Raw genomic sequence first — 27,981 nt, 5'->3', positions numbered from 1 at the left:
CCAACTCCCTCCCAGAGCTTGCATCCTTCCCCCACCCAAACTCGCTCTCAGATCCTTAGGCAGGTGTGGCGGGGGGGAGAGTTTGAATAGGGGAGAGGTGCAGGATCTGGACATTTTGAGCACCATCACTTTTTTGCAGACCTGCTGCCTCTGGGATGGGGCTCTCTCCCAGCTAGGTTGTGCCACTTCACAATGGTAGTGGGAAGCAGAGTGCCCCAAGCCCGGCTCCAGCCTGTGCCACTTCCCTGAGCAACGTGGCTTGGAGCCAGGTTTGGTGGAGCGCAGCAAGCTAAGTTTGGGTCACTCCACTTCCCACCACTACAGTGAATGCAGGTGGCAGGCCAACCACTGCTGCTGGCACCAGGCCCCCAGAAAACCCCTAAGCCCCATCCCTTTGGGAAATGGGTGCGATTAGGGCAGGAGGAATGGAGTAGGCCAGTGTTTCCCAAATGAGGTTCCACAAAGTGAAAATAAGGGCTCTGCAAAAACAATTCCTCTGCGGCTCCCTGCCCTGCCGCCACCGCTGAAACAGTAGAACTAAATTTAATTGGTTTAATGGCCAACAGGTTGTCAGGAGGGATCTGGCCACTGAACCAACTGAATTTAGGTCTATTATTTCAGTGGCGGAAGGGCAAGGAGCTGCAAAGAGCCCTCACTCGCCCTGCAACCCAAATGGCCACACCCTTGTGGTAGGTGTGGCTGGGCTCACCCCCACCAGCAGAACACCTCCATGCCAGCCATCCTTCCGCCAGGCACAGGTGGCTGCCTGGCTTAGGCTCCCCAGCCAGAGCTATGGATGGGTTAGTCCTGAAAGATGGTTTGGGGCTGTGGCAAATTAATCCTAGGGAAGAGGGGGAGGGTTTGGGCCGAGAGGAGGTTAAGCCCATGGGTGGGAGGGCGGGATTACGGGATGGGGGTAAAGCTTGGGGACAAGGGGAGAGGCTAAGATTTGAGGGGTTGGAAGGGGGTTAAGCCTGGAAATGGGGGGTGCGATTGAGGGCCGAGAGGGGTACAGCCTGGGAATGGGTTCCACAAAATTCATTCAAGTGTAAAAGGGTTCCATGGCCACATAAAATTGTGAAACACTGGAGTAGGGGAATGAAGAGGCAGAATGGGGTGGAGCAGGAGCAGGGCTTGGCATAGGGACAGAGAAATAGTAGGGTGGGAGCAGGGGCAGGAAAAGGAAGGGTGGCACCTACAGCAGGAGGGTTGTCCCAGGCCTTGCACTCTCCTAGGGACAGTGCTGGCTGATAGTCAGCGAAGTTGGGCAGCTAACCCCAGCAGGTGCAGACAAGGCCAAGGGCATATGACAGCAAATACTGGACATTGCTGGGAAGCATCACAGGCTACCTTTTCTCTCCCTAATCCCACCATGTCCTGGGCGACATGATGAAGATGAGTGAATCTGGAGAAATTATCAGCAGCTTGAAGAAGTTTTCTAAGTGGCCTTCCTCATTTTGCGCTTTGTTTCCACTAATAATCAACCCATCTCCTCCTCAATCAAAGATGAACAAACAAAACAAACTGTTTAACAAAACATTTCTGGGACTATCTTTTTGCTGTGAGAAGTAACATTAAGGACCTTGAATTAGTTTTGATTTTGTACTATTACAATATCAAATCATTTTCAAAATATCTCTAACAGCATAGTGTTACCAAACAGCAGCTTGCAAAATTGCCTACTTTGTATAGTTAGAAAAAAAAAGTTATCTTTTACCATGGGAAGAAGAAAGCACATTTGTTCTTGTTGATTAACTGGAGTCAGTCACTGAGATATGCCAGTTTACAGTGAACGGCAATCTCTGCATGAGAAACTGTGGTTCAAAGAAACTGCTAAACCTTTTGGGCATTTAATTTTTTTTTAAATGCCAACTACCCAAGTGTAACACTAAGCAACAGAATGTTCAAGAAAAACCTTTGATCCCCCCGTCTGGGGATGGTCCGCTGGAGTCCTCTCTCACCATAATAAGTACAGACCACGCCCATCATGTGTCCTTGTACTGTTCCAGCAAGCTATCAGCTGTAGTGCTGTTTCTATATTTAGAAGCCCCAGCCTACTCTTACACTTGCTTCTGGAAGAAGAGAATAATGCTAGAAACAGCCAGCTCTGGCTCTTTTCAGCTCCCCCTTCCTTTCACTTTATCTGCTCCCTGCTGCAGGGGCTGCTGTCACCGCCAATTAGCCTTCCATTGTAGCACCATTTGTTAACTAATCCTCTAATTAGATCCCAATTAATCTAAAAAAAAAACAAAAAAGAAAAACAAGGAGATGGATGGCACCTTAAAAAACTAACAAATTTATTAAGGCATAAGCTTTCCTGAGATATAACTCACATCCTCAGATGCTTGAGGTGAAAGAAAGGGACACAGAGATGGAAGTGTAACATTGTGCTAATTAAATCAGTGTGGGAATGGCTCACCTTCAACAGTGATGAGAAGGTGAGAGTACCTGAAGGGGGAATTACTTACTGTAATGAGTGAGCCATTCTACAACTCTATTCAACCCCCATTCTGATGGTGTCAAATTTGCAAATGAATTCCAACTCAGCAGCTTCCTATTGCAGTTTGTTGTAGAAGGGTTTTTCTTCCCCCTAAGAATGGCAGTTAATCTATAGTAGTGGTAGATTTGAGTGACAGCAAAGTACTGGGTCAACTTCTGACTCAGCACCCTTGTAACAATTCCATCAACATTGAGCAGCCTAGAAAAATTCTGTGGCAGCCCACTGGGTCAGTTTGATTTAGACTTCACTTATACCAGTGCAAATCAGGAATAATTCCAATAAAAATCAGCCAAATTAAACTGTCAAAACACAGTCAGGTGCCTAACCTGTTACTCAGCACTGAGCTTGTGCAGGAATTCAGCTCAACTCATTAAAAAATGAAAGGTACATACTGCCAGGCTGCATAAAGAATTTAATTACTGGGCGTCCCAAAGGTTAAAAAGAGCCAATGCAATATCTGATATGAGTCTTCTGTCCTGGCATCTTAAGAACATAATTCCTAATTTTAAATCAGTTTTGGGAGGTAGAGATAAGGCTCAATAACCTTATTAAGCAGGCATGTTAATATAGGGTTAAGATGATGGGGGGAGAAAGAAAAGATGATCTTGGAATTGCCTTGCTGGAAATAGTAGCAAGAACAGGTTTGAAAATATTATTGAAAACATACCCCACGTATTTTACTGTCCTTTAAAATGAAGAAAGCAGCCAAAAATCCATAGAGCTATTACTTGTTTTAGGGTACGTCTACCCTGAATATGCTACAGCGGCACAGCCTGAGCACTGCATTTGTGCTGAGGTAGTGCCTTCAGCATAGATAGTAGCTATGCAAACATGAGCTACGGTGCTTTTGCGTGCCAAAGTCCCATCTTTGTGCTTTAATGACCAAAAAGGGAGGGGGTTGCTTTTACCCGAGAGGTCTGCAGAACATTCAAATTTTGGAATGGGGAGGGCTAGAGGCCTGGGGTGTAGGAGGGGGTGTGGTGTCTGGCAGGGAGTTTGAGTGAAGGAGGAGTTATGAGCTGGGGCAGGATATTGGGGTGCAGGCAATGTTCCCTCTAAATGTTTCCAACCCTGTGCAGAATAAATGTTCTCATGTGCATCACCAGTACAAACACGTGCACCCAGCTGCGGATGGCTGCAGGCACTCTGCCAATCAGCTGGGTAGCACCTGAATCTCTACCGAGTGGCTGCCCAAGTGCTGAGCTTACAGGGAACACAGGGTGTAAGAAGGGGTGCAGGGTCCAAGAGGGGGTAGGGATGCACGAGAGGATTCTCACCTGGGGGAGGGATGGAAGATCTGGGAGGAGTGTGATCTGGGGAAAGAGACAGGGGTGCAGGTGTATGGGTGCAGGAATGAGGGTGCAGGGGGTTAGGGTTGTGACCAGGAGCAGGGGATTGGGCTGTATGAGGGAGCACAGGGTTTGGAAGGGGATAGCGGTACTGCAGTGCAAGTGCAGAGGGTGTGGGTTGTGACCTGGGGCAGGGATGCAGAAGGAGGGGGAAGAGAGGGAGTGGAGGGCTAGGTGCAAGCTCTGGCCAGGAGGTGCTTATTTTAGGCAGCTCCCAGCAAGCAGCTCAGTAGGAACCTCTGGCAGACGCCCTGCCTTCCATGCCCCTGAACACTGCTCAAAGTGGCCAGCTGTGGGGTCCATGTGCTCTGCAAGCCATGTGTCCCAGGGGGAAGGAGCCCTCTGCACACCCAGGCAACTTGCAAAGTCCCCTCTTAACCCAGCATGTGGCATGCAAAGAGCACGCGGCCCCCACAACCAGTTGCTTTGACCTGGGTCGCAGAACAGTGGCAGATCGGATCCAATGATTTGCCCTCCCCTGGGTTAGCAGGAACAAACTCCAGAGTCTGTTTTACCTTATGCACATCATTCATTGATTGTTTTTTTGTATAATCTATGCAATTCTCCACTGCTCTACGAGCTTTTATATCATTGGGAATTAACTACCAACTCATTTCATGTAAGGCAAAAACCCGATGCGATCTATGTCTGATTTCAGAAGTCAGAAATCTGTCCACTGAGTGTTACAGTTTCACCTAATGCACTTCAATTTTATTCTACGAAGTAGCTGTAATGACCTCTGGTTAATTATCACTCCACCATCATCTACACTTTACTTTCAAATAATCATTCTTTCTAATCACTCAGCATCAAGTATGTTATTTCCTGAGGGAGCCTAATTTAAAATGACTTTACAAAGATTAATGGTAAATTTCCAGCTTTGTATCTCAGTCTAAATAACTCAATTAGTTTAACTGTGATTAAATTCTTGTTTCTTTTTCAATATGAAACAAAAGAAATATCATTTTAGCAATTTTTGCCCTTGCTTTGGCCTTGTCAACCATGGACAAGTAACCATCTAGTAACTTGTTTCACACCTCTGAATAGATAAAATTGGCAACAGAGCAGATATACGATCTTCAGAAACATGATCCAGAGTTTCTCTATTTAGCATTCATCTGGATGCCATTCTCACTGCAGCCTGCAAGACTGCAGAACTTTCTGCAAATGACTCAGTTCTATGCTAGCCTGAAAGAGCGTCAGCCAGTCAAAAATAAAAGTTGAATCACACTGTATATGCTGATCTTCCTTAGTGAACAATGACTTTTATTCAGGACAACTACATGTACAAAGCAACTTGTTAGAGATATATTTACATAACACATTGTACTATTATGGTACCTATCAGTTAAAAGTATACTTATATTTGTTACATCCTGAAGAAGTACCAATGCAGAAGTTAAAGACTTCATTACCATTTTGCATATTTATAACATTAAAGTCTAACCAAAATAATGTATTACTACTTAAATAATAGCTACCATAATACATCTTCCTTATACACTCTTCATAAAATTAATTCAAGCTCAAAGTGTTTTCCATTATTGTACATTTTCATCCAGAAAGAAAAAAATACATATGTATATGTTCCTGTATATTCTCTTGACCTATCTTTCACATGCACTTAGGTTTCCCTCTCCTGTAAACAAAAAATAGTATCTGATCTTCAGCCCAGCAGAGGTGTTTGGGTTGTAACCTGGGGAACAACTTTAAATCAATATTTCCATAGAAATTAGCAGATATCAGGGATCCTTATTTTACCAAGAATGTTATTTTGTACAACTCCCATAACAAATTCCCTTTTAATTTCCCTACCTTTCACAGAAACAGCACACATCATACTCAAAACAAAGGAGCAGTCCTGTAGCACCTTAAAGACTAACAATTATTAGGTGACGAACTTTCGTGGGACAGACCCACTTCTTCAGATCTGGAGAATCCTAATTACTGAGACAAAGGTAATTAAAAAAGAAAGAACAAATGAAATAAAAACTGATGAATCAGCTCAATAGGTCAGAAGGAGTGGGGAGGGTGAAAGAAAAAAAGATTCCGTAAGTGTCTATCAAGTTAAGTGGTCTGCCTGGGATTACTGAGAATATCAAAGCTGAGGAAATTGTCTCAGTCATCAGGACTCTCCCGATCTGAAGAAGTGGGTCTGTCCCACGAAAGCTCATTACCTAATAAATTATATTGCTAGTCTTTAAGGTGCTACAGGACTGATGTTTTGTTTTGTGAAGACACACACGAACATGACTACCTCTCTGAGACTATTCAACATCCTACTTAATCCGCTTCATCTACTGGTCCTACTAGTGACACATAACCCCACTTTTCCCCTCTTCCCTCCCCACTCGCTATATAAACCAAGGATTCTAATTGCCTACTACAATAATCTGAAGAAGTGGGTCTGATCCACAAAAGCTTATTATCTAATAAACTTGTTAGTCTCTAAGGTGTTACAGGACTGTTTGTTATTTAAGCTACAGACTAACATGGCTACCCCTCTGAGACTTCCCCTACACACATTGGTGGCATCAGCTCAACCAATTACACAAATACATTTTCGATTTACAGTGTATCTTACCTTTAATTCACTATGCAAAGAACATGGGAGATATACTTGTTAATTATGTTTTATATCAGATTAGGAAGGAGATGATAGATTGTATTGCATATTAAGAATCAAATCAGTCTTACACAGTTTTGGGTTGCAAGAAACAAGTTAATGACTGTAAGTAACCTCATTCCCTTGTGCTCAAATGGACAATACAAGGAATCTCCTCTTAAAAACTATCTTTGATCCCCCCTGGAAAATCAGAAAGCTGTCAGGATCCAAGGACAGAAAAACAACCTTTTCAGCTTGAAAAAAAGGCTGCCTGTAAACTCAGAGACGCACTGACAGAAAGAGGGTCTCCAGTGATGCCTGCTGAGCCCCTCAAACAGAGGAAGGATGACTAGAACAGGTGGAAACTATCTAAACAGACAAGGATTAGGTGGACTAAGATGTATGTGGGTTTTTGTAACTTTTCATCCTTCTGTCTCTGCTTGGTATATTTGCATGCATTAATACTTTGTCCTGAGGAAGCTGTTTTATCACTGTGCTTACCAGCTGGTCACAGCTATGGGAAAAATTCCATAATAGGGGCCAAACCCAGTTTGATCAGCTGGAGAAACAGGGTGAGAAATATGGGATTCTGTAAACCAGTAGTCCAGCCAAAAAGTACAGTGAATTGTGGGGTCCACTCAGAAAGAATAGCAGGTATAGCTGTTTACCACTTTAACCACACCAAAGGAAGGTGATACTCTCCGAGATCTCTAGGGAACTTTCCACAGTCATTCAGATACAGGCCCCACAGGCGTGGGGAGTGCCAAAGGTGCAAACACACACTGCCCAGGGCAGCAGAGATAAGAAGCCATGGCCAGCAGATACGAGAGACAGTGCTTCCCTTAGGTCTTAGAGCTCAACCTCACCTCACTGCCTACCCTTCTGATGGTTCCTAAAGGCTCACACAACAGCAGCTTGCAGATTCATGACTCTTCCCCTGAAACTGGGTCTGTTAACTTAAAAGTGAAAACACTTCCAGATTGTCAGACCTACTAGCATAACATTAAACCTGTGAAAGAGACATTAAGTGGTAATTAAAAGTGTTTAACAGGCCTGTGCCAAAGATGAATTTACTGACAAAAACAGTTGTGTGTTATGTCCACAGGAACTTAGTTTAAAATTTGATATTTCATTAGTTTGTGGCTAAAGCTTCTAAAATCACATCTCTGAAAAAATCCTTTCATAGATATTTAGGTGCACAATCTGAGCATGCAGCTTTAGCCTTAAATACTTGGATCTTCAGACAGTTTTTTCAAATCAATTCTTCAGAAGACCACCCTGATCTAAAATCAGTGGCCATGTAAGATAACCTGCCCCTAGAGTCATTCCCCCACCCTCACACACTGTACCATAACCCACACTCCCAGGCCCCTGCCCTGCCTCCTGTACCCCATCCCCCTCCCCAACACCCTGTTCCGAGTGCCTCATGTAACCTGATACCTTGCTCTGAGCCCCTCACACTGTTACTCCTGAACCCCTGACAACCCCACCACTCTACTCTAACTTCTGCACTCCCACACATTTCAACCCCTGCCATGATCCCCTCATGGACCCTATCCCTGATGATCTCACATGATATTCCCCCATCTTTCCTGGCCAGAGAGATAACACTCTACCCAGGGGGACTCAAAATATGTTAGTAGGTTCACATTTTCAGATGATCAGCTTGTGGCATTATTCGCTGCACCAGTCTGTTCAATATCAGCTGTAATCAACAAACAATCCCATTTAAAATGTCCAAATTTCCCACATTTTCAAGAGGTTCCATCTTCCATAATGTGTCCTCATTTGCTACAGTTCCCCTCTGCCCTCCAGTAAGGATGCTGGCTTGTTCCTCCAACAAAAACCTATGCATATGTCAATATTGGTACCTTTCACTAATATGTAACTGCCTGCTGTCTGTCCATCTGAAGTTGCTGGCTTCATTAATATTTCCATTGCTTTCTGCAGACCATAAGTTATTTTGTCAGTCCTTTTACTGTTGGGTCCCTGAGCTTTGTACACCTGAACCCTTGGAGCTGCTTCTGTTTTTCCAACTTATGGCTCTGTGCCAGTTTACTGGCTAGAATTTTTATTTATTCATAGACAGTTTTACGTTAATATAGCATTAGTAAATCAGGTGCATGTAAGTGGCAATTTCAAGCTCTGAAAATTATTTTCAAAGACCTGCAGAAAATGCAGGAAAGTAAATATTTGTTGCTTTTCCAAAAATTCTAAGCTAAGGAAACAAAAACAATATTATCAGCATATAATCATATTTATGAAATGATTATTAATATTCTAATAGTATGTCCACTAATCCACCACAAAGAATGAAAACAATCCCCTTATCAATCTACACAAAGTTTTACAGCAGTTTACCTAAGCATGTTTTGAATGGATTTTCATTACATCAATGCAAATTTGTCATATGGACAAGCCCTTAATTTTGTCACTAGCATAAGCAGATATAACTCATTTTTATACAGTTGTGTTCTAGAGTTCAATCACAGTTTTTGCTAGGATGTGCAAGCTTTTGTTACTTAGCAAGATATGGGACTGACTCCTTACTTACACTATAACAACCTACAATTTATCAATTATTATTACTATTTCCCATGAAAGACAATTACTTTGCTGGGATGGGCTAAATCTAACAAATGCTGTTTAGAGCAACTGTGAATATTGCCTGACTTACCTGATAAGGAAAGTTTTAAACAAAATCTTATGAGGGATGGTGACAAAAATTCAGCCAATGAGCATCTAGGTTCAAATAATGAAGACAAGGGGAAACGGCTAAATTCTGGAGAAGGGACTAGCAACCACAACCAAATTTAAGAATCAAAAATGAAAAAAAAAAAAAAAAGCAGTCTGAAAAATATCTTTGAAACCTGTATACCTACGCAACTAATATAGGGAGCACATAGGAAGTTGAAGACATGATATATGAAGAAAATTATGACTTAATTGGTGTTATGGAGACATAGTGGAACACCTCCTGTGCCTGGAGCACCAGTGTTCAGGGGTATGTCTTGTTCCAGAAAGACAAGTACATAAGATACCTGGATGTTAGCAAGATTTTTGACACAGTCCCACCTGACATTTTCAGAAGTAAGTCAGAGAAATGCTAGCTACTAAATAGTTAAATACTGGACTCGATTTCCATGGGTGCAGAGATGACTGGGATGGAGAAGGGGGCGGGGACAGCCCCCTTTCATCCCAGGTCCTGCCTCTCCCCACCCTTGCTCTGTCCTTCCCCATCCCACCTCTTCCCGCAGGGCCCTACAGCAGCAGGAGTCTGCACTTCACTCTCCCACACGCCCACACTCAGTGGCAGCATGGCGGGGGCGGGGGGGAAGTACAGCAAGGCACTGCTCTGCTTCCTGCAGGAGAGTGTGGGGGCTGTGTGGCACAGCTGAAGAGCAGCAGGAGCTGGACTTACCTTGCCACAGCTTCCCGCAGCTGCGGATGACTTGGTGGGGGGTGTGGACTCCTGCTGCTGGGTGGCTCCTCCTGCCTTCAGGAGTGAATGTGGCTCCTTGTGCACCCCCCATGCATCGCCTATGCAAGGGAGGCTGTGGAATCCCCACCATAGAAGGTTTTTGAGAACAGGTTAAATGAACACCTGGCAGGGGAGGTCTAGGAATACTTGGCGCCACCTCAGTGCAAGGAGATGGCCAAGATGACCTCAAGAGGTCCCTTCCAGCATTGGATCTCTACAGATCTAGGATTTTGTCAGAGACTGATGGGAACAGAGAATCAATGGGGTAGGGCAGGTGGGAGGAATACCCGACCCATGGTCAAGATCCAGCCCACAGCTTGCCTAGATCCAGCCCAGAGGCTCAACTCCGTCCCGGCATTTAGGCTGCAATGGCCTGGGGTGTGAAGCTCTGAGCCTTGCAGACCAGAGTCAGGAAAGCTGGGGCTTGATCCATGCCCCAAGCTCTGCCTGGCAGGGGCAGGAAGTGGCTCGGTGTGCCACTGCCACTCCCCTCCTCCCTCACTTCCCTGCCACACCCCCCCCGCCCCCGGGGAAGGGTAGCATAGCGCTACCTGGAGAGGCTTTTCCCTGCTGATCTGATTGGCCACAATTGCAGCCAATCACAGCAGTGAGGGCATTCCCTGGGAACAATGGGGGAGGGGTGCATAGAGCCATGTTTATCCCTGGGGTTCTGCACAGGTAAGCAGCCCCTGTTGCCCAGACCCCTCACCACCACCTGTTCCCTCACCCCCACTCCTGCCCAGACTTCTCACCTTGCTCCCCCACCCACTCCTGCACCACTCAGACCCCCAACCACCAGCCTGCTCCTGCACTCTCCTGTCCAGACATCATACCCTAAGCCTGCTTCCTGGCAGCTCCCTCCTCCACTGAACCCCTCATTTTTGGTCCCACCTAGAGCCTACAGGGCCCACAAAATGTACTAGACCTGAACCCCCATCAGGCTCTGGGGCTGATGTGCAAGGGGAATGGGGGAAGTGTCTTCTTTTCTGTTTGTTTTTTCAGTTGGAAATCACTTAAGTGAGGGGTTTTTTGGTTTGTTTGTTATTTTGCTTCTCACTTGTGTGACACCTGATTAATTTTTTCTGCAGGTCAGTGGCCCCCAGACCCAAAAAACAATCACTGAGAAATGTGGAAGGACAAGGATTGGTACATGGGGAAAAAGGAAAAAATGTAATTCTTAATTACTTAATGAAATATGGCTGGTTAGAATGTTTTCACCAATATGGTCATTATTTTTACACCCAAAGGTCTTTCTCTTCTCAAAATCTACTTTTTCCCCACTATCCTAGTAGAATATGAACCAGACTATAGTGATAAGACTTATAATATATAATACTCATACTTTATAAAACCAAAAAATAAAACTTTTTAAGTAAAAATCAAATATAAGAATTTCAGAATGTTTGCACTTTTAGTTTGACATTCAAGTTGTAAAGTGTCCACAGCTACACCCAAGGACAGTTGCACAGAGTCACTATCATGCTAAGATGAAAGCAATGCATTTACAAACACAAATAAACCATAATCCAAACAAATCAAGTTTAAATCTTGACTTAAAAATGGATCAAAGAAGGTTTCTATTAAGGAAAGGGTGGACCTTCCTACCATAGCTTTAATTCACATACCTTAATAGTGTGCCTTTTCAATTATTTATTTATTTGTCTGGGAAAGGAGCATCCTATGCTGCTACCTTAATTACCCCATCACCCCCCCATACTTTTGAAGTTAAAAACTGCTCCCGTTAAAAATCTGGGTCTGATTTTTAAAGGCTTTGCATCTTGTAGTCACTTACATCCACTGCTTTTTAAGCCAGAAGGAATCACTATGATCATGCAGCCCAGTAATTCTTGCTCTGAAAGGAATTATTCTTCCCTACTATGCCAGTTAACAAAACTGACTCCAGTGAATGTGATTTGCTTAGTTTACAAGTGCTAAATTGCACTGAACACCAAGGTAGTTAAAATTTTTGTTCTGTAAGGGAATTCATTTTTCTCCAACACAGATATAGCTACAGTGATTAGAGAACAAACTGTATTGGTAATTGACAGCCTTGACTCCCTTCTGTTACTGTGGCTCTTCTGAAAAAGCAATGGAGAATGAAAAGCATTTTTGAAAAATATGACTGTACAACTGTAATCCACACACCTGAGTGTGTTGTTCACTGTCCCATGCAGTAGCACCTAGACCACCTACAGAGAGAAAGAATGAGGCTATGTCTACACTAGACATAGCAGTCGACGGCTGACGCGATTTTATCTATGCCAATCGCGTAGCTGAAATCAACTTTTCAGCCATCGATTTCGGTGCCTGTCTTCACAGAGGAAGGCTGATGGGAGCAACCCTCCCATCGACCTTCCTTAATCCTCACTGCACAGGAGGAGTTATAGGGTTGATGTAGGCCCCAGAAAGCGCCATTTTGCAGTCCATCTTCTATAGTACAGCAGTCCCTTGAGTTACATGAGGGTTGCGTTATCCCATACCTTCGCATAACTCGAATCTGCGTAAGTGCGGGGGTGGCTTTTTTCACCTGCAGAATGCACCTTCTGTAGCCTGGAAAGCAGCAGGAGCACATGGAGCTCCTTTTGAAAGGTAAATCCTAGGGTTGGGGGGCAGCTGGGGAGGGTTCAGCCTGGTGGTGGGATGGGGCCATGGGAAGGGGCAGGGGCTTAAGCCTGGGGTGGGTTAGGGCTGCAGGAGGGGGTGGGAGGATGGAGTTGAGCTGGGGTCATGTAGCCCAGGGGTGTGAGCTGGAGCTGTGCACAGGGTGGGGTTTGAACTGGGGCTGGGAGGGTTGAGCCGGGCCAGGGGAGTTGGACTTTGTGTTGCGCTTAATGCAAGTTAAGCATAACTCAAAAGTGTGGCTTTCAAGGTTCTACTGTATTGTAGGTGAAGGATCAGGCTCCTCTACAGCCTTAGCTGAACGCTTACTAGCTCTTGGCTCCAACTATACAAATTCCTGCCCACGGGTCTCAGGTTCAAGTCCCCCTGTGGGTGATTACACAACAAACTACAGGGGGGAAGGCCGGGAGTGCTACCTGAAGCTACCCTGAACTCATTCTTAGGCTGACCAGCCCTAGAACAAGCAATGTGTGCCAGGTCTGATCCGGGAAAGCTCATCATCAGATACGTTCATTTCTCAGCCTTTGCGGTGCTCCAGGACTGCTTGTTATTTGTGAGCGACAGACCAACCCGGTCTCCCCGCTGGGACTAGCCACAGGATGTTCTTGTCATTCAAATACATCCAGCCACAAGACAGCAGCCAATTAATGCCAGGCGGCCGCGGTCGCCCCGCACAGCCAGGGGGCGTCACGCTTCGAGCCCCGCGCCTTGTGCTGCCCTGGAAGCGGCTCCTTCGCGTTGCCAGTGGCGGAAGCGCAGCAGGTTGCGCTGCGGTGCCCGGGCGTGACGGCCTGGCCCGGGCCCCCTCCCCGCGCACAACGCCAGGCCCGGCGCGACGCTGCAGGGCTCAGCTGCAAAGTCAACACCCAGGACACCTCCCGGCCCGGGTCGCTGCCTGACGCCGCCTGCCCGCTTCCCCCCGGCCGGCCGCCCCGCGCTTACCTCGGCGGCGGGGATGCGGAACGCCTGGGCGATCTGCTCGTACAGCTCCCGCACGCTGCCGAAGCCGCCCACGCGGCCCGTGGGGCTGCCGTGGGCCAGCTGCGCGTGGAAGAGCAGCCGGGCCCCGGGCTGGGCAGGAGGGGGCGGCGCGGTATCGCCTCCCCCGCGGGCCGCCGGCGCCTCCTCGCTCTCCACCAGCCGGGAGGTCTCTTTGGACCGGCCTTGCTTCTTACCCCGCAGCCGCAGCGGCATGGCGCGTCCCTCAGCAGCCGCCGCCTGCCGGGCCGGGGGACCGGCCGCTCCCCTCGGGCTGGACTCTGCCCCGGCGAGCGGGCGGCGCTGGCTGCTCCCCGGCTGCCAGGTGATGGCAGCCAATGGCAGCCGCGCTCTCTCCCCGCCTCAGCGGTGGGGCAAGCCCGCCAGCCAGTTGCACCGCCGGGCCCCCTGGGCGCTTGCTACTGACCTAAGGTGCAGCCGGCGCCAGCAGGCGGAGCGAGTTGTTTGGATGCCTCCGAGCCTGCCCGCGGGGCTGAAGTTGAGCGGGCTCCAGGCTGTGGCCCGGCCACTCTGGCCCAGCCGGGGGCGGAATTAGCTGCTCGGGTGCAGGCGGGTTTATAACGTGGTGATAGATGCTATGAGATTAACGAATGTAGCAACTCACCAGCACTCCGTACGAATGGCCGCACTGGGTCAAACCAAAGGACCCTCTAGCCCGGTACCCTCTCCCCCAGCAGTGCCTAGTGTCAGGCACTCCAGGGGGAATGAATAGAGCAGGTCATGATCAAGTGGTTGATCCACAGTCCCAGCCTTGACCATCAGAGGCTAGGGACACCATTGCTGCTTCTTCTGGCTAACAGCCATTCATGGACCTATCCCGCATGAATGCACCTACTTCTTTTTTGAACCCTGGTAAAGTCTTGGGCTTCACATATCCTCTAGCAAGGAGTTCCACAGGTTGACAGTATATTGTGTAAATAAATACTTCATTTTGGTTGTTTTAAACCTGATACTATCAATTTCATTTGGTGACCCCTGCCCCCAGTTCTTGTGTTATGGGAAGGAGTTATTTTCTGTCTCCATAATAGTAATGATTTTATAAACTTCTATCACATACCTCCTTAGTCATCTCTTTTCCAAGTTGAAAATTCAGTCTTACTCATCTCCCTTCATATGGCAGCTCTTCCATACCCCAAACGAATATTGTCACTCTTTTTTGAAACTTTTCCAATTACATCTTTTGAGATGAGTTGACCACATCTACACACAGTATTCAAGATGTCGGCGTAGCTTGGCTTTATATAGAGGCAAGAAGATATCTTCTATCTGTTTTTAATGATTCCTAACATTCTGTTTACTTTTTTTGACTGTTGCTGCAGTTTGACTGGAGCTTTGTCTACACTAGGCAATTCTTTGGAAAACCCTGGACCTCTTTCGAAAAAGCATGTGGCACTCATGCACATGCTGTGCACTCTTTTGAAAACAAAATCAGCAGGATGCTCTGCAGGAATTTACAGCACTCTTCCAAACGTGGAATAGAAAGAGGCTGGCCTTTTGAAAGCCTTTTCTGAAAGAGGATGTGTGTAGACACTCTGCACCCCACTCTTTTGAAAGAGCAGGGTCCGCCATGGCAGCAGTCAGCTGTTTGCTGGAGAAAGACTGCCCAGCTCCTGCGGGGCTTTATAGTCTGTGCATGCTTCAGCCCTTAAAGCTGCATGGATCCAGAAACCCCATTGCTGGAAGTTGCTAGCATGCTGATAGCAGCTGCTGCACATGCTACCCCTGCATGCCTCTGTGACACCCTGAGCAGCTCCCAGAGCACAATGGCCAGCACCCACACAAGTCAGGAGCCCCAGGGTCTCCCCTCCAAGCATGTCCAGGGCTTGCAGAGGTCCAGCTGGGGGAGGGGGAAGCAAGCCCCCTCTTGTACTGAGCATGAGCTCCAGGACCTGCTGGGCCTAAGGAAGGAGAAGGAGGTGACCCAGTCATGGGCATGAAGTGGAGGAATGTGTCTGCTTTCACCCAGCTGGCCAAGGGCCAAGCTGCTGAGGTCACCCTGTCCCCACTCCTGAACAAGTCAGGAGTAAGGTGAAGAAGTTGCGGCAGGGTTACATCCAGGCTTGGGACTCGGCCACCTGGTTGCGGGCTGCCCCCAGTTTGTGCCCGTACAATGGGGATCCTCCTTCCCACCAGCCATCCTGGACAGCTCCGCCAAGGAGCTCCAACCTCAGGACTCTGAGGATCTGGGACCATTGGCCAGCCCCATACCACCTGGGCCAGAGCTAGAGCGCGCCGCAGCTGGGGAGCAGTCCAGTAATAGACCTCCCCTTCCACATCTCCAGCTGGGCATCACCCAGCTGGGCATCCCCGACCTCAGTGATGGACCCCCAGATACACACCCAACAGGGCACACACCCTGGATCACAGGGCGGGGCACCACACCCATCTGAGGGTCCCTCACACCCCCCCGCAGACCCTGGCCATCCACAGCCCAGCTGGGCTACAGCCCTGTGGATGGTGGCACAGCCACCAGTGCCCTTCAGCACCCTTTCCCGTGGACTGTACTGCACCCCGCCCCTGGGGGAGGGGTTGGGGGGGCCAGACTGCATAAGGGGGCTGCCCACAGGGGGACAGAGAACCCCGCTGCAACTATGGGCCTCCAGGGCCACCCTGCTGTTGGACAGAGGACAGGGACCTGCTGCCCGTGGGGGGCGTGGGCTACTGGGCAGGGGTCAATACTCACAGGCTGTCCCCCTCTTCCTTCCTGTTTCCACAGCTGCACTGTGTGAGGGCTGGGAGAGCCTCGCATTGTCCCAGACAGCCCCCAAGAGGCAAGGGACGGCAACTGTCTGGAACTATTCCCGGCACCAGGGGGTCCCTGCTCCCGGAGGATCCAATGGTGGGTGGCGGAGGACCACCACATCACCACCTCCATCCGGCGGCAGGTGGAGCTGGCAGAGCAGCGCCTCCACTTTGAGGCGGAAGAAGCCACCTGGTGCCAGGCGCCCTGGGGGGAGTTTATGGGGGCATTCTGCGATGTGCAGCCACGTTCCAGGAGATGCTGGCCTGGATGCCCCCTCCTGCAGCCCCTCCCACCTCAGCCCCACCTGCCAGCCCCTGGGAAAGGGCCCTGCTGTGCCCCACCACTGGCCTGGGGCTGATCCTCAGCCTTATCTCCCCATCCTCTCCACCAGAGACCCTGGACAAGGGGGGGCAGGGGTCCTGGGGCCAGCATGGGTCACGGCTCTCCACCCCGTCCTGGAGTGATGGCCCCCACAGGAAGGCCAACCTTGGTGCCCCTCCCCCTGTAAATAGTTTATGCCCCTCCTCCTGTAACTAGTTTGTGGTTCTGTTATGCATGTAAGACATTACGCACACATTTTTATCGTGCACAATGTACCTGTTTATTTTTCCCACAACCCTCTGTACTCAGGGGAGGCAGTGTGCAGGAGGTGGTGATGGGGAGTGCTCTCCGTGGAGGGGAGTGTGCAGTGGGCCAGCTGGGGGTGGCCAGGGCAGTGCTCACTTGGGCCCCTGTGCAAAGTATTCTCACAGAGCCTCCCGTATGCAGACCCTCTCATGGTGGACCTGGTGGCTAGGGGCAGTGGCCAGCTGTGGGTAACCTGTGCTGGACTCGGCTGCCCACCTCTGTATGAAGGCCTCCCCCTTGCTCTCCACAGTATTACGGAACATGCAGCAGGTACCAATGACCTGGGGGACGCTGAGGATGCCCACCTCCAGGTGGCCCAGGAGACAGCACCACCGGCCCTTCAGCTGCCCAAAGGTGTGCTCCACCACGTTTCTGGCATGGTTCAGCTGTGCGTTGAAGCACTCGCTCCTGGCTGGGGATGAGGTGGCCGGTATAGGGCCGCATGAGTCAGGACTGGAGCGGATATGCCACGTCAGCCACCAGGCACAGGGGCACCGTGGTGCTCTCCAGCGGGATCTCCCTCTGGGGGATGTAGGTCCCCACCTCCAGCTAGCAGCACAGGCCGGAGTTACGGAAAACCCATGCATCATGGGTGCAGCTGGGCCAGCCCACATATACGTCCTAGAACTGGCCCTGGCTATCCACCATGGCCTGCAGGACCATAGAACAGTAGCCATTTCTGTTCATGTACTGCCCTCCACTGTGCTCCGGGTCGCAGATGGGTAAATGGGTCCCATTGAGGGTCCCAAAGCAATTTGGGAACCCGGGCACCATGAAGCCCACAATGGCTGCATCCAGGTCCCCAGTACAGATAAGCTTTGTGTTGAGGGCACGCACCATGTGTCGGGGCGGTGAGGGACATGCACACCCATGAGGATGTGGGGGGTGTGCCAGGCCCCACCCCAGCCCCCTCTCGGGCCCCCTGTCCTGGGCCCCACCCTGGATGCACCTGGGCCCCCCTCCCTGGTGGGTGCATGGCCTGGCCCTCCTTACCTCCATCAAAACAGTCCCAGCTATGGCATTGCCCACACCAAATTGGTGGCCCATAAAGCAGTAGCTGTGTGCAGTGGCCAGCTTCCAGACAGCTATTGTGACCCTGTTCTCCATTGGGAGGGCACACCACATCCAGGTGTCCTGATGTCTCAGCGTGGGGGACAGCCACTGGCAGAACTTCAGAAAGGTCTGCTGCTGCATCTGGAAATTCTGGAGCCACTGGTCATCGACCCATTCCCCCACGATGAGGTGCTCCCACCACTCAGAGCTGGTGGGGTAGCTCCAGAGCCAGCAGAGCACCTGGCAGGTAGGGCACCGGAGGAACCGAGGGTCTGGGGTGTCCCGCAACAGGAGCTGCAGAGCAGCCACCATTGCTGTGCCCAGCAGGGTGACCACTCTGTTGGTGGCAGCCAGCGGAGTTTCCAGCTGCTGCTGGTCTTTCCTGCAGGCACTGTGTCTGTGGGGCTGGTAGCAGCCCTGCAGGCCTTATGCTGTGTAGGGCAAGGGTGTTGGGGAAGGGCCCTTTAAAGGAGAGTCTGACTGCAGCCCCAGAAAGGCATTGCTGCCATGCAACCCTGTCCATGGCACTTCCTGGCCCTTTCTTTCGAAAGAGAGCGTGGGTAAGCATAGATGGTCTCTTTCGAAAGGCTGGCTGGCCCCTTTCAAATGGGTGGATAGACCTTGCGAAGGCATGAATCAATGGCGCCAGTCCCGGGCCATGTGTAGATGCTCCTTTCTAAAGGACATCTTTTGATTCCCTTTTTCATAAGGTGTCCTTTCAGAAATGTGCTCTAGTGTAGATGTAGCTTGGATGTTTCCAAAGAATGAGCCACAATGGCTATGTCTACACTAGCCCCAAATTTCGAAATGGCCACGCAAATGGGAAAAAGGGGACTTCGAAGTAGGCGGGGTCCTTTCGAAAAGGACCCTATTGGGATGAGCCGTGCGGCAGCGAGGCGCATCAATTTTGAAGTGCCGCGACCGCCCGCATACTAACGAAGCGCTGAAAATGCATTTCAGCGCTTCATTAGTAAACTTCGAAATGGCCATTTGTGGGGCCATTTCAAAGTTTGGGGCTAGTGTAGACACGGCCAATGACTTGAAGATATTGTGCATGCAATACATAATTTAGATCCCATAATTTTACATGTATAGTTAAAACACATAATTGTAGTATTTTATATATAACATAATTTTAACAATATAAACACCAATGAGTCAGACTTAATTCAACTCTGTATTTGTCAGTATTCAATGGAGACACAGACATGATAATGAAGTGGCACTTGGTATGCCAATGTGAAGCTCTGTATTTCATATCTAGTAGGGTTTCCAAGAATGGGTTAATTTGTCTCTAAAAAATTTACATTTGATACTTTATAGGATGAAAAGTTTCAACTTCACCAGATTTTTAAAATTTGAAACAGATTTCACAACAGATTCTGTTCAAATAAACACTCAGCAACTTGTACACCATCTGTTCTTGACACTTTTGATTTCAAACCCGAGTGCTCTCATTAATCATAGAACACTAGGACTGGAAGGGACCTCGAGAGGCCATCAAGTCCAGCCCTCTGCCCCAATGGCAGGACCAAGTACTGTCTAAACCATCACTGACAGACATCTATCTAACCTGTTCTTAAATATCTCCAGTGATGGAGATTCCACAACCTCCATTGGCATTTATTCCACTGTTTGACCACCCTGCTAGTTAAGAACTTTTTTCTAATGTCCAACCTAAACCTCCCTTGCTGCAGTTTAAACCCATTGCCTCTTGTTTTCTCCTCAGAGGCCAAGAAGAACAAGTTTTCTCCCTCCTCCTTATGATACACTTTTAGATACTTGAAAACCACTATCATGTCTGCCCTGAATCTTCTCTTTTCCAAACTGAACGAGCCCAGTTCTTTCAGCCTTTCTTCATAGGTCACATTCTCTAGACCTTTAATCATTCTTGTCACTCTTTTCTGGACCCTCTCTAATTTCTCCACATCTTTCTTGAACTGCAGTGCCCAGAACTGGACACAATACTCCAGCTGAGGCCTAACCAGCACAGAGTGGAGCGGAAGAATGACTTCTCGTGTCTTGTTCACAACACACGTGTTAACGCATCCCAGAATCATGTTTGCTTTTTTTGCAACAGCATCACACTGTTGAGTCATAGCTGGCGGAAGGGAGCCTTTCCCCACTGGTCCTAGTACAGAGCTGTCCTCTCTCTGCCAGTCCTAGCACTAAGCTGCTGAAGCCAGGAGACAGGCGCCCCTCCTTACCACCCCCAGAAGGGAGCTGACCAGGTAAGCATATTTCCCAACCTCCTACTCCACGCTGAGCCTCCAACCCAGCCCTGACCACCCTCCTATACCCCAAACTCCTCATTCCCAGCATCACCCTGAACCCCCATCCCAGAACCCATATCCCTTTCTGAACCCCAACCCTTCCCCAAAATTGGAGCCCCATTCCTGAACCCCAAACCTCTCATCTCTGAGGTATGACACATGCTTTCTGAAGTCTTAAAAGACCAACACTCCAAAGTGGAAACTACAAAACCCAAACCATCAAAACAGAAAACCAACCTTCTGCTGGTGGCATCCAACTCAGAGGATGAAAAAGAACATGCATAGGTTCACACTACTGTGGATTTTTAATCCATCAGAATCTGCTATCAGCATAGATGCATGTCCTTTGGAATGGTGGTTGAAGAATGAAGGAATACATGAATCATTAGCACATTGGGCATGTAAATATCTTGCAATGTTGATTCCAACAGTACCATGCAAATACTTGTTCTCACTTTCAGGTGACATTATGTATAAGCAGCCAGCAGAATTATCTCCTACAAATGTAAATAAATTTGTTTGTCTGAGAGATTGGCTGAACAAGAAGTAGGACTGAGTGGACTTATATTTAAAATAATGTAGTTTTTTGTACAGATTTCTACATTTGTAAGTTCAGTTTTCATGATAGATAGTACTACAGTACTTGTATTAGGTGAAATTAAAAATATTTCTTGATATTTACAATGAAAATATTTGAAATAAAATAGATGCATACTATACATTTTGTATTGTGTTGTAATTGAAATCAATATATTTGAAAATGCAGAAGAACATCCCAAAGTATTTAAATAGCATTGTATTTTTGTTTAATGTAGTTTGCTGTATATACAGGGACTCTGGCTGGCTTATTTTCACATCTATGGCTGACAGAGTTAAGCCAACCTTTTAATGTAGGTCTACCCTCCATTGCTTTAAAAATGGAACTAAGTGCCAGATTTTAAGAGGGATTTAGGCACTTAAAAAGCATCAAAATTCCCAGTAAGATTTTCACAAGTCCCTTGACGCCTATTTACTTCAATGAGGAGTGAGGCTTCTAGATACTTTTGAAAATTCTGTTAAGGCCCAGCCCCAGATTTAAGCACTTAAATCTGTTAACAAATGTAGTCTTTAGGCACTTTTGAAAGTTTTCTCTGTACAGGTTGAAGCTCTGTAGTCCAGCATTCCATTGTTCAGCAACAGCTGTGGTCCAGCATTGGGGGCAACTGCTTGGGTGTTCCAGGACTGTTGCACTCACAGGAAAAATCAGTGCCAAACACCTCCCTCTACCCTCCTCCTGCACATGCAGAACACCACTTGCTTAGCCACTCATCCATCAACATCCTTGAGCTTCTGGAGTGCTACAAATCAGCTGATCTACAGTGTTTAAGCTCGGGAAGGAGGGGGAGGATCAAGGTGGAAGTGGAGCAAGGCGGGGCTGTGACCATGATGCCAGAGGAACTGATGGCTAGGGCCCATCCCCACTGGCTAGGATGGTGAGTGAAAGCAGAGGGCAGCTAGGGCTGGGACCCTATCTGCAAGGGCTGGTGCTACTTTCCACACCCATGGAGACTGCACTAAGCACCCCCAGTTCAGAATCTTTTCTAGTTCAGTCTGGGTCAGGTCTGGAGAGTGCCAGACTAAAAGGGTTTAATCTGTTTTAGACACAAAGGGTGCATCTACACTAGGAACTAACTTCGAAGTTAGGCACTACATCGAAGTTGCCAGCAGAGAGTCTACACACATTTTCCCTAGAGAGCTCAGCTTTGAAGTCCTTACTCCATTCCTGGGAATGGAGTAGTGCCCTACTTCGAAGCAGGGTGCGTGCAGACGCCCAGCTTGAAAGTTGCTTACGTCAAAGTAAGCTACTTCCAAGTTATTTCTGTAGTGTAGACACAGCCAAAGTGTGTAATTTTTGAATCCTGCTGAACTCATCTCTTCAAGGATAACAGTGGCAATGTGTTCAATAGTCTGACTGCATTCTGTGAGAAAAAAAGTTTCCTTGTATAGAGAAAACTATACAATGTTCCAGAATGATTTGGCAGCTTTTTCTGTACTGAAGTTTTATACATTCAGAAATGGTGAAATAAAATAACTTAGTTTGCTGAATGTGTGAGCAACTACACATACACTGCAAGCAACTACTATGCAGTTCTGTGAATTCAGCCTGTTACTCTTCCCTGAAGTTAGATACTGAAAAATATTTGCAGTTATTTTAAGTATTATAGCTACTTAGATTGTGATGTCCAAAACTTAGTGTCAAATGCTCAACCTCATTTGCTCTTCATAGTTTGGCATGTGGTCATAGCAAAAAATAAAAGTTAAAAACAAGTTTATTAAAAAACAAAAACACATGAGAAATGCCATACAGAACATACCGAAACTGGAAATTTTTTAAATGCGTAAACGCAATATATAAAGATAACAATAGGCATAAGCAATACATAGCAGTTAATTTTAAAACTTTTTCCCTCCCACTACAGCTACTATTCAGGTTCTCTGTTTAGGATAATATGCATGAATATGACTTATGCTGTCATACATGTGACCTGTTTGAAAGAAACTGTAGTTAAAAATTAACAATATCTTGAAGGAATGTGCTCCTTTGAAAATTAATGTGGGATTCTCTCTGTGCTAAGGCTCATTTTAAAAAGGTTAACTAAATTAATTAACCTCCACTTATATATATATTCCACCTTTCTACAGAAAATCATTTACATGACATTGCTTAACACCTTGTTATAACCTCAATTACCCAAAGCAGGTAACCAGTAGATTTCCACAGGTAAAAGAATGTTCGCAAATAAAAGAATAATATTTTCTTCTTATAAAGAAAAATAAATCTTCCCTTAAGAATGTCACTATTAAAGCACTGTGGCATGTTTTTAAACCTAAGTTATAAAAGTAACTCTGCAAGGAATTATATTACTGAAACCATACTGTAACTAAGGGAACCAGCCCTATACCATGTTATAATACTTGACTCCATTACCGAGGTGTGTCTCCTTCCTCTACCTATGTTTTTTCACCTTAAGAGATAGGAAACTCCCGTTTCTAGTCACAAAAAGGGCCTTATCTAAGCTCACTGAATTGATGGAAGAGACTTTGATAGCCTTAGATAAGCTCTGATTCAAGTCCCAAGTTTCCTCAGAAACCTTTACCTGCAAGCTGGGCTTTGTCCCTTCACTCTTATTTATGGGACAGGTAGGTAGATAGCATAGCCCTTTAACACTACAGATGTCCTGAGAGCTGCATGATCTTGAAGTGTGTGTGTCAGCCAAGTGCCTTTATTTACATGGTTCCATGGGCAGCCTTCCACAAAATGACAGTACAGCTCCTTCTGGAGCCAAAGATATCATGATTGTCCTGCCAGTGGTTGGACTGAAATCCATCCCATTGGAGTGGATTTTAGCACAAAATCAGTAGCGTTCCCTAGGTGGACTTCTGAAGGGCGCACGTCACAGAGTAGTGGCTGCATTTGCACTCCCTTCCCCGTAGCGATGTATTCTCCCCTAAAGCTTCAATACATTTCCTGTAAAACAGTGAAGGAGCTGGGAGAAGGCTGACACTCTTCAGTGGGTTCAGGAGCTCTACTGATTCAGCTAGCCTTTGCTTTGTGAAATGGAAGGTAGTATGTGGGACTTCAGATCTAAAGGAAGGCAGTTAATGCTTCAGTGTCTTTAAATAGCTGTGGGTAATACATGAGTATATTTCTACTATGAACTCCAATTTCTGATATTATTAGGTAGCATCACATAGATAAATCTAGAGACACGTGAACTAAGTACTTGGATGTGCAAGTACTTTATTAGAAACGTGTGCACTATGTTGCAAAATGATTACATTTTCCATGTAAGCAAAATACTGAATAAGTACTCTGATTAGGGAGGGCTAAAAAGACTTTCCCTGTGTGTTTTAACTGCAAGAATCACCTGTGTGACTGGTATTTAACCATTCTCTTCCCATGCAGCATAACAGCATTCCCACCCTTGAACCCAGAAAAGAAATGAATATTCCACAAATGGATATAGATTGCACTTTTACAGCATGAACTTGTCAGTCATCTGCATTTTCAGTGTCCTGATGAAACAATGTTAATACAGTCCACTCCTTTACGAAACAGGAAGATTTCTCCTAAGTACTTCTTTTGATGCTGGAGGTATATTGTCTGGGAAATTTACTTCAAATTCTATAATTAAATCGCCACGTTGGTCAGGATTTTTGGGAAATGGCAACCCATATCCTATAATTCTTCTCCTCATCCCAGGCTTTACAACCTCATTTATTGTCATAGGTATGGTTCTTCCTTCTATTGTTGGCACAGTGATCGAGCTGCCACATAAAGCCTAAAACAAATAGTTCATATCATGAGAAAGAGGCAACCATCAAAAGCTTATTTGTACAGAAAAACAAGTTTTCATATTCAAGAATTAGACAATGCTGATACTGTGAACGCATGGAGTATTTTGCCTAACTGAAGAGAACTGTCAAAACCGAAAAACAACTTATCTTGCTCCCTTTAAAAGGCGAAACTTAAAATGGTAATAAATTATCTCCAATGTCAAATCAGTGCCCTACAATGATATCTGGCTCACTCACTGGTGCCACATCCTATACATCAGATAACTGAGTTATCAGTACAAAATAAAACAAATAGGCTCAGTACTCCCACTGTCTTTTGCTCAAGAATCTCTACCAAACAAGATTTATCTAGGCTGTCATTACAAATTCAGAGTCCTAGCTGTGAGCAGGGGTGAGCAAAGTGGAGGTCAGCCCCACTCGGGGGGGGGGGGCATGAAATTTCAAAAGAGGGGCACAATATAATTGGCTGCTAAATCTCAGGCTCATCCATCTCATTAAAAATGTTGAAATGTGTTACTATTTTTATGTATATTCACATTTATATACTGATTAATAAAGTTTTTACACTCTGCATAGTTATTTCCTTACACATGTCAAACTTTTTTTCCCCACATGGACATTAACATAATTCACACTGATAGAAATTTTGGTTAACAGGTTGGGTGGGGCGGGGGGGGGGGAGGCTACTAACTGCAGGGATGAAAAGTAGGGCCCTATGTAAAAAGCTTGCTCACCCCTGACACAGAGTATACATTTATTTTATGACTCTTGCAACACTTGTTTCACTGATAACTCGCTTTTAACAATTTTAGAGGTAGTGTATAATATTGAGCCTTTTTCATACAGCTGGGCAAACTTTTTTGGCTAAGATTTTGAGGAGTGGATTAAAAAAAGGGTTCCAAAACAGTTTGCAAATTTGGGTTGAATTCAAGAATAGCTTTGGCTAATAAAAAAGCCTCAAACAATTTGAAAAGGTTTTATTTTTGACTTTTTCATTTTGAAATGGATTTTTTCAGTTCAAATTTAGCCAATAAAAAAAAAAAAAAAAGCAGGGGGTGTGAGAGGGAGAGTTTTTTTCAAATCACCTGAAATGGCTGCCTTAATATATTGTTTTGAAATTGACCAAAACGTTTTGGTCAAATCAAAATGAAAATTTTGAAAAAAGTTGGTTTGGGTGGAAAAAAATACCTAGTTTTTATTTTAAATTTTCCTTCCTGGGGTTTTTTTTGTTTGTTTGATCTCCAAACAAACAAAAAACTGCAATTTGTCCAGCTCTACTATTAATCTTGACAGTGTCCTTTTACATGTACATTTGTGATGTTCACATTAAAGCAAATGCTAAAATATACACCAAGAATTTACTCTCTATATGGCAAAAACCCAAAAACAAACTAAGCACTTCAGTTTTTTAACAAAGTTAATTCCCACCACTCTCCTGTTTTATCTAAGTATTCATACTTTTTTCTTTGGACTTCTGGCCTGCAAGGACTACTTTGTTTTCCACCTACTCTATGTACCCAATCTGTCCTGATGAAACTTAGTATCATAACTGGACACAGTGGCATAATTATGGTATTGATACAAAAACATTACCCATCCAGTCATTACATATTGCTTTCTCTCTTACATTTGGGATGGGTCTACACTTGCCACCAACTTCGAAGGGGGCATGTTAAAATCGAGACGGTGGGAGATTACTAATCAACTGCTGAAGTGAATATGCGGCACTTCATTAGACTCATTGTCCCCTGCGACAACTCTGTAAGTGCCAGCGTGCATGTAGCCTCAGGCACTTTGAAGTGCCTGTGCTACTTCAAAGTGCCTTTACTCCTCAAAATTTTAAATTTCAGAATGCAAGCAGACTTTCTTTGCATTTCCTGGACACATTGCTTGAGATTAATTTATTCTACCTATTTCTTAATGCTACATTTAAAAAAAAAAAAAAAAAGATTTGGGAGAGAATCCATTCCTTTAGTTGTCTTAAAACAGTAAAGACAAACGTACAAACATTCTAGGCCCCTTATTTTTGCTTCTGAAAGCAAAGCTGCTTTCGTCTTTAGAGTGCATTTTAAAATGTTATGAACACATTTTTATCATCATCATGTAAAACTTCATTGCACCTGCTCAAAATTTATCCCCATGAAATCCATATCTGTGTATTCTAAAAGCACATTGAAACGTGTGACATGAAAGATATTTTGCAAGTTTGCTACATTAAACTCCATTGATGAACTCTGAAAATATTCTAGACATGAGTTCTAGATGCCTTCTGCTCTAGAAATTATAAGGATAGTATGTCACAGCAGGAAGAGTGCATTACTTTGCATGTATTCATTATTACTTCAACCCAATCTGCATACACATACAGAAAGCTATTGTACTCAGTACTAAGAAACAGTGCAACTGTTCTACTTTCCTTTTCCTCAGATCATCCTGTCTGCTGCCATAGACAAAAAACTTACCAACATGTGGTATATTCAATTTGATTACATTGTATTAGCTAGAGAACAGGAATACTGAATTATGATAATCCCTATAGATTTGTTTTCTGACATGTAGCCACAGTATCATAAGACAATTTGTTGTTATATTTCAACTGTGCCAAATAAATGACAAACTTACCTCCCGCAAACTGATTTTAACAGGATAGATAATATTTGAACCATCCCTCTTGAAGAGTGAGTGACTTTTGTCTTTAATGATAAAAACAATATCAGCTGGGATAGTGTTGGGTGTTTCATCACCTTCTTTTGGGAAAGTGATTTTGGTGCCTTCTTTCCACCCTCTCTTAATCTCAATGGTGAGGATTTTGTCCTCTGTTCGGACACTTCTACCATCTGGATTCAGCCTTTTCCGGGAAATTCTCATCCTTTTGGTGCATCCATGATATATCTCTTCCAAAGATACTTTAAGTTCATGGATAATTGGGGGATCTTGTTTACGACGAGGTTGGCTACCAACGGTATTCCTCTCTCTTGGAAACCCATTCATGCTAAAACTAGTGAAGGATCCAAAAGGATCTCCATCCACTTCCATTTCTTCAGTGTCTCTACCTCCAGGCATTCTTCTTCCAAAGAAGATCTCAAAAGGATTTGTGCCACCAAAAAATGCCGCAAAGGTGGCATGTGGGTCACCATGGAAAGAGTATCGAAAGGTGCCACCCTGTCCATCAGGTCCTCCAGCTCCTCCTTTCAACCCTAATTGGGGGACACAGACAAAGTCAAGGAAGCCCACGTTAGTTTTCAATCCCGCTTATTAACAAAAACTGTCAAATACAGTTTTACCTTGAGTCATGAATATAGAAAGGGCTTTTAATAGCTTAAAAGCTACACAAATATAGAACAGAAAGCAGATACTGAAGGGTTTCCTCTTTAAAGAGCTCTCCCACTACTTG

At 45.9% G+C, this 27,981-nt stretch overlaps 2 protein-coding genes across 4 annotated transcripts in view; both read right to left on the bottom strand.

The window, feature by feature from the left end:
- GIPC2 (GIPC PDZ domain containing family member 2) overlaps positions 1-13,945 on the bottom strand; it is a 56,288-nt gene extending 42,343 nt beyond the window's left edge. For both annotated transcript variants that reach the window (XM_075002735.1, XM_075002736.1), the window contains exon 1: positions 13,497-13,945. In XM_075002735.1, coding sequence (XP_074858836.1) covers positions 13,497-13,748 — 252 coding nt within the window. In that variant the 5' untranslated portion in view covers positions 13,749-13,945. The remainder of the gene's footprint in view (positions 1-13,496) is intronic.
- Positions 13,946-22,527: 8,582 nt separating this feature from the next.
- The window catches only part of DNAJB4 (DnaJ heat shock protein family (Hsp40) member B4), a 39,826-nt gene continuing 34,372 nt past the window's right edge, over positions 22,528-27,981 (bottom strand). For both annotated transcript variants that reach the window (XM_075002739.1, XM_075002738.1), the window contains exons 3-4: positions 27,210-27,784; positions 22,528-24,571 (exon numbers count right to left, since the gene is read on the bottom strand). In XM_075002739.1, the coding sequence (XP_074858840.1) occupies positions 24,338-24,571; positions 27,210-27,784 (809 nt within the window). In that variant the 3' untranslated portion in view covers positions 22,528-24,337. The remainder of the gene's footprint in view (positions 24,572-27,209; positions 27,785-27,981) is intronic.

Source organism: Carettochelys insculpta, chromosome 9 (genome assembly GCF_033958435.1).
Source record: "Carettochelys insculpta isolate YL-2023 chromosome 9, ASM3395843v1, whole genome shotgun sequence".
NCBI lineage: Eukaryota > Metazoa > Chordata > Testudines > Carettochelyidae > Carettochelys > Carettochelys insculpta.
This window is presented reverse-complemented; position numbering and strand designations above follow the sequence as displayed.